General features: G+C 32.7%; 1 protein-coding gene across 1 annotated transcript; it reads left to right on the forward strand.

Annotated features, from left to right (window-relative positions):
* Positions 1-2,467: 2,467 nt before the first annotated feature.
* On the forward strand, positions 2,468-7,298 carry LOC113511806 (uncharacterized). Its single transcript, XM_031913563.2, has 4 exons — positions 2,468-2,509; positions 4,374-4,495; positions 5,672-5,795; positions 6,493-7,298. The coding sequence occupies exons 1-4, from the start codon at positions 2,486-2,488 to the stop codon at positions 7,240-7,242; spliced, it is 1,020 nt and encodes a 339-aa protein (XP_031769423.2). The 5' UTR covers positions 2,468-2,485; the 3' UTR covers positions 7,243-7,298.
* Positions 7,299-7,512: the final 214 nt, after the last annotated feature.

Here is a 7,512-nt window from a genome sequence, read left to right on the forward strand (position 1 = left end):
GAAATAAGTTTATTACGTCGTTTTATTACAAAATAGTGTAATATCGTGTATATACCAGTCTTGTCCTACGTGATTTGACCGCAAACTTTCTATAACTAAATACTTTCACTGCATTGCATGTAGCTAGAGATCTTTGAATCTGTATAGATTTATCAGAGCCAATAAGAATTAATAGTTATTATTATTTATTAGTTTTAGTAAATCTGTTTTTTTTATCACATATTATTGTTTTCTATCTATACATAATAATAAAATGTTGCAATATACCTATGGATGAACATATAGATATTGTAGTAAAAGATGCAATGATTGCATAGACATATTTAAAGGAGGGGGTCGTGACATATTAGTGTAGGTAAATATTCATTGGTGTTTTTAAGTTTATTTTCTAGAGAGACAGAGGTAGGTATATTTGTACTCTTAGATATATCTCTGGAAACTGTGTTGTAATTCTGGGATAGACGCAGAACAATCGCTCCCCCTTTTGTCTCTCCTCATTACTAACAATGAACCCTATTAAGTCGATCTGCATGCGAATTTCCCTAGAAACCATCATGACTATTTCGTGTTGAATCCGTCACAATAGGCTAACTGACCTGGATTCATCCTCACCTATCACCACTCATTGGTGCCCCGCCAGCGTATACCGATAGCGCAGATGGGATTATCATTACATTATTATACCTAATCATTTTCTTTCATTTTCAAAATCGTAAGAGGTAACCAGGGAAGTAAAGTACCATACAGACAAGAGTAAAACTCAAAATAAAATCGTATTTACATAGAGACACCTATATATTTATTACTTTTACTTTATTGAAATTTAGATGTTATTCCATGTACATCTATGGAAAACGTACCTCTTAACATAGTTAAAGAGATGCGAAATATTTTAAACATCAATCATAGCACCAAAAGCTTGTATTGATAGAGACATACAAAACAAAACCCAAGCAGGCTGGCTAAAATTAAGATCTTTATCGGGCGTTTTATGCGACCTTCGACCTTCGTATGTCTATTAAAATCAAAGGTAACGTGTATAAAAAAACCTGTAAGATCAACTACTATATGGGTCCGAATGTTCATCCGTGGCCCGTTTAAGATTGCTAGTATACAAGTAATATTAAGAGAAAATCATCTGCGCTGATATGGAGATGTCATGAGACAGGATGATAACTATGTGACTAAAAGAGTGATAGCAATGGAGGAAGGAAAGAAGTGCCATGTCTGACCACCAATGATTTGGTTACAAACAATGAAGAATAACATGAAATGTGCAAACGCGAGCGAAATGACGACACATCACGGCACGGTGTGGTGCACTACTTTTTTTTATGAATGAAATTGGTATGGTAACCACGCCTGCGCTAACGGGATACGCTGGCGGAGCACCAGTGAAGGGTGATAGATGAGAATAAAAACAAGCCAGTTAGCCCATCATGTTGAATTCAACAGGAATTAACCATGATAGTTTCCAGGGAGAACTGCGAAGTCGACCTGATTGGGTATATTGCTAGCAATAGGATTCTCAGTCTCCATTACTAACAATCCCTTTCCCCCCTGTGGTGCACTACTAGGAGGGCAGATCCCAAATAAACTGAGACAATAGATAAGAGGTAGAAAAAGAAAATACTTTATTGAAATCCTTATAATAATGATTAATAACTTATGAAATTAAAAAAATTGTTACTTTTATGATGTATTAGTTACTTTACTCACAATTTCGTTTAAGTAACCGAAATAAATACATTGCTACTACGTACATATCTACTAAATTTCATGACGATTCATCCATTGTGTTGTTAAAGCATCAAGAAGTTACAAATAAAAATAAATACTTTGCAAATTAAATGACACGAAAGCATTGCCTAAAGTAAACTCATTTAAAAAAATTATATCTGTTGTTACTATATATATTTTTATGCAATTCAGAGTGGCAAAGAAGCTGACGCTTCCAGTGATGAAAAGTGGTAGCCATTGTCTATAGACATAATAGAGTTTACTGTGTCGCCCATGATATCCATTATGAGTTGCTATTGCTGAGGATTACATGCTTGAACAGCAATCACCTTTGTACCCTATAATTTCATATCCCACCCTTCAAACCGAAACATAATTATGCAAAGACAACTGCTTCACGAATCCCAAAAACAAACTTACATTTATAATATTCGCAGCATTCTGCATATGTTGCAATATAAAAAAAAAAAATATATATATATATATATATATATATATATATAATGAATTAAAATATTACGCCTATAGCATAAATTACGGGTAGTATGTATTGAATATAATTATTACGTATGTAATTCTACGGCTATAAATACTTTAATCGATACTGATCAAAAAATTCCAAATTTTTTATTCAATAAAAGAATAGAAAATGTTGAGTGCCACTGAACTATGACAATTGTTACAGTTTCGTCTATAAATGATCTGTCGGCTACCATTCTCTGACACCCACGATCAATCGGCCGAGATGTCACAACGCCAATACATAACGGTATTGATTTATTTACTACTATAAATCATTAGCATAATAATTACAGGCACAATTTACACTCTGACGTCACCGCGGTGTCTTAAATTACAAGTGACAGGTGAAAGTGATGGTGAAGTGATCTTTTTAGTTGCACAGTATCAATATGTAATTTACATACTTAGTTCAATATTAGTACATTTAATTAATTAATTAGTTGGCCTACTGTGTTTATGTTGTTGATTTTTTATTTAATTACGAACAACGTGGGTTGAAAAGTTGGCATAATTAAAAGTGGGTTATCTTATATGAAAATGGCCATTCGTGCTTATTTCACATTTCATTCAATTTAATGAATAATTGTAGAAGAATGGTGATGGTTGTTGGGGAGGGGAGTGGTTCTCTCTGGCGACTTAATAAGGATATAATCTGTCCCTGTCCTTTTCATCCCCCTGTATGCCGAAGGAAACCACAATTATTATTGCAAAAGGAGGAAAACTCAAAACCATGCCTATGTCATGTTGACTGGTATGGTAGTAGTTTCTTAAAGTCTGCTGGTATAGATGGTTTTGTTAACGGTTTAACCAATTACTATGAAATTTTGTGTAAATGCACTATAGGCTACTTTTTCTAGTCAGTTAACATATCCAGATTACGCGGACGAAGTCGCAGGTAAAAGCTTGTAGTAAATAATTAATGTACGAAAAATACTACTACTACTATACTACGTATCAAAGTATTCATTTCACTAACCAAATCATGGTTTGAAAGGTGGAAAACTGTCATTGACATACGAGATATCATCGATCATCATAGTACTCAATCAGTAATAACAGATAGAGGTTACTTTGTGTGTCATAGTGATAATACATACAGGTCTACCAGTGTACAATATGTACAATATATACTTTTTTATTCACTTGTCATGTTTAATTGAAATTAACTTGTTGTAATTCATGGCACGTTGATTACTTACTTGAAAATAATGGCTATAATAAAATCAATAAATGCTTTATTGTTTACCTGACTCAAAAAAATATTACAGTACTTTCATCTAAATTTAAATATTATTGTTTTTAAATTATGCAACATTAAAGATGATAATAGTCAAGATTTAAAAAGGCTCTTACCTTTATATAACCTCGCAATCATATAATAACTACTTAATTATTATTTAACAAATTAATTATTGTCAAAGTTCTTAATGTTACTTATCATATATTGATAATGCACAAGTAAATAACAAGGGAAACTCAAAATATAATCAAATATCAAGTCACTTGTAAGTATGGTGTCAAATAAAACTTCTTGATAGAGAGTCACGCCCAAGCTGTAGAATGTTATGGGTACAGAAAGTTACATTATCAGCCGATAACATGAGCTGTAATATAATTAAAAATAATTGTGAGAAGCCAGGGTGGATTCATAGTTAAATTGTAAAGTTTTTTACACGGTATTGAATACAATTTATAACTCTATTGTTTTTAATATATTAATCGATGCTTTTAGTAGTGATTTTCAGGGAAACTTATTTTAATCTGTGAAACTGTTAGATTTTATAATAAGCCCAAGTTTTAATTTTTTTTTTATACCACAAAGGTGATGATGTTACCCGTCTCTTCCCGTGCAAGACTAGGGGTGTCACGTGAAGTTATCCTTTTTAAAGAACCCCATACTGTAGGGAAAATCTCGGCAGGCCGCTCATTCTAAAGTCTGAGCATTAGTGGGAGAAAATTCCTTTGAAACCGCTCTGTACTTGACCATTTACGTTTAAGCGTATGAGAATGAATTCCCTGTCGGTGGCGAGCGGTGCGATAATAAAAGATAATTAATTATTTATTATATTAATTATAAATAATAATAAAATACATACAATTGCAATTTTCAGAAATGGTTCTGGTACATCCTAGCACTATCGGCTGGTCCACTATGGGCCCCGGTTAGAGGCGTCACACTGAAGTCACCACCAAGTAATCCCAGCACAGTTCAGGCACAAGCCAAGTTCTTTCAGTAAGTATCCGCTCATTTTTTCGTAAATCATTTTTCAGTTTCATCTTTTTTTTTTTTATATTGAAGTACAAAGGAAATTAAAGTCATTTGTATCATTTAAAGGAAGTCAAACTAATTTTCTGAAAGAAACATATGTTAAAAATTACAAATGTAGACCTTCTTATTCCATGAACTAGATTATTGAACACTGTGTATTAGAATGAGAGGCTATACATTTTTTGGCCTATTTTGATTTATATTTAATTCCGTATACAGGTCGTATTAAAGTTTGAAATTTAAAAATATATATAATTTAACCCCAAATCCAGCGAAGTGTTAATAAAATTAAAGGGAACATTGGTTGAAGCATGAAAATAATTTTTAAAATTTATTTAAATATTAAAAAATACAATACAACTAAATTTAACAATACTGTTGTATAGCTTGTTAACTGTACAACAGATGTGATAGTTATAGAATAATGAAATGGTACTTTAAAGTCTAATAAAAGAGTTTATTGCTTTAACATTAAATAAATACGTATTTATATTTAATTATAATAATTATAAATAAAATTCATGATGATGTTAAATAAATAATTGTTAAATAAATAAATAATCTGAAATCATTCGTGGCAATTGATTTATTAATATAATTATTTGCAATAATACTGTAATATACTGATCGTGGGAAATGTGCGATGCATTGAACTGGATCGTATAACTGTGGTAACACCGTAATACTGGTATCCGTCACCGGAGAGTTAAATGGAATTTAAATTAATAAAATATTTTGTTTATCAAAAATTATTTTGATCCTTCGCCCTACGTTCTTCGGCGAAAGTGATTCAGATTTCTATCCCTGGATTTTCGATTATGCATTATAAAAAGCAATGATTAGATATTATTAGAAATTTAGGTTCAATTTGCATACCATCACGAGTCATATAGAGATCAATATTATCACCGCCAATAGTGTTCGGCTGTAACCTAAATGTTGCAACTCATTGCAATGTCTCAGTTTAGCGCTGCTTGTTCATTGTCACTAATGCACCTAATTTGAATATTAACCTTCAAATAAATTAGCCTCCATTGTTAGTATGGCGTGTTCATTTCATCATGTCTCAGAAAGAAATATTTTATTTCAAGCTATTGCTTCAGAACACTGAAAAGTTATTAGGTGAAATTTGCTTTATAGGGATTTTTTCTCAGTACAGTTGAGTCCGTACAAGATAGAATTTGGTCACGTTTGCGAGGACCCCAACACGTGGGAGCAGCGGTACGAGAAGAAAGACTTTAAGAACCACAGGGACATGGGAAAAGTAACGATAATCATTTATCTCGCTCTACTCTCTAACTGTTCTGTTTCTTTCTCTGTCCCGCTTCGCTTGGCTTGCCTGAAGGTATAGGCACTTGCCCACCTCGGAGGACTTCGATCAAGGACACCGGCTGGGCAGCGACCGACACTTCACTGAGAGACATGAGAGGGCCAGGCCCTCGGCAGGACTTTTCTCCGCTAAAGTATGCTTCTTCTGCTTTATATCTTTGAAATTTTGTTTCTTTTCATATTAATTCTGTTGTATTAATATCAGTTCACATATTATTTATAAAGTCAATTAGAAACAAAATTTCATGTTCTTAAAATGCACTGGCATTTTTTTTATTTCATTCATTAAATTGTCCATAATCTACTCTAAATAGCCTATAAACATTAAGTGTAACATAAATCATCAAATTATGTTAATCATGCTTGTGACTATGTCATGTTTAAACATCAGAAACAAATTACATTGTATCACGAATATTAACGCATTTTAACTTTTCATTTCCGCATATAATGTTACCATTTCCGCTTCAATCTGAGATAACTACACTGATACCATTCTATGCATAATTCTAAGCTCTCTTATCTAACTTTCAATTTTCCACACTAATACTTTGTTAGTGGTCAATTAAACCTAAATAATTAATGACTCGAATCACAATAAATGACATTAATTGTGTTTTTTTCGTGTACAGGTAAGATGGGGCGATAAAAAAGGTGGATATGGAGAGCATTATTGGGATTTAAATCATGCAGGGCATACTGGGAATCATGGAAATGATGGATATAGTAGTGACCATGATGAACATCCCTACCATGATAGTTCAAATGATCCATACGATGAGCCAAGTGAACATTCTACGTCGTATAGTACTGACGAGTATGACCCTGAAAAATCAAGCTACGAAGAAAACGGAAGAGCAAAGAGAGCACATACTAGATCTAAATCGGAGAATAGGAAATCACAGAAAGAATATTATGAAGATGAACAAGAACAAGCAAAACCTAGAAAACTCAATCGTAAAAAAGCTGAACAATTAGAAATAGCTCCATCCCATAAAGTGGAGGAATATTCTGACGAAGATCAAGATAAGGTTGAGGTTGTAAAGAAAACACCAAAGAGACGCTCACAAAACAACCAAGCGCAGCAAGAACAATACCAGGAACCAAAAGAAGAAAAGAATCAAATCGTTTTGGTGGTGAAAGAAAATGATAACAGTGAAAATGAGGAGCAAACAAATCAACAGATAAGAAGTACACAGCAAGACGTAAATCAATACGTTCCTTACGAAGGTGGTGCCGGAGTGAGACAACATCGCCAACCTGACTTGAATACTGCAGCAGTAGCACCAAGATTATTCTTGGAGCACGCCACTGGACGCGTCGTGGATAGAGCTACGGGCCAGGCATATATACTGCAGCCAATTTTAAATAATTACCAGTAGACATTTAATTTTGTTAATTTAAATAGTTATTTATTTTGTAATTAAAAGTACTGTTTAATTTATATTATGTTTCATTCTGACTTCTAACTATTAAAACTATAAGTTCGAGTTTTGACTGACAAAAAAGTCCTCGTATCTATTTCAATTTTCTATATTGAAAACCATTGATTGATTGAAACCCAAATTTAACAATAACATGTTGATATTTGGTGTAACTTAAGAACGTATATAATAAATATGAAATTAAAGAATCTAAATGAAAAAATAATA

The sequence above is a fragment of the Galleria mellonella genome, unplaced genomic scaffold, assembly GCF_026898425.1.
Source record: "Galleria mellonella isolate WM207_F2 unplaced genomic scaffold, CSIRO_AGI_GalMel_v1 utg117, whole genome shotgun sequence".
NCBI classification, from domain to species: domain Eukaryota; kingdom Metazoa; phylum Arthropoda; class Insecta; order Lepidoptera; family Pyralidae; genus Galleria; species Galleria mellonella.

Excerpts from the sequence above, each read along its gene's own strand:
- LOC113511806 (XM_031913563.2), top strand. The coding sequence starts at position 2,486 with ATGTCACAACGCCAATACATAACG. Across the intron at positions 4,496-5,671 it reads GCACAAGCCAAGTTCTTTCA|GGATTTTTTCTCAGTACAGT; the intron begins GTAAGTATCCGC and ends TTTGCTTTATAG. Across the intron at positions 5,796-6,492 it reads ACCACAGGGACATGGGAAAA|GTAAGATGGGGCGATAAAAA; the intron begins GTAACGATAATC and ends TTTCGTGTACAG.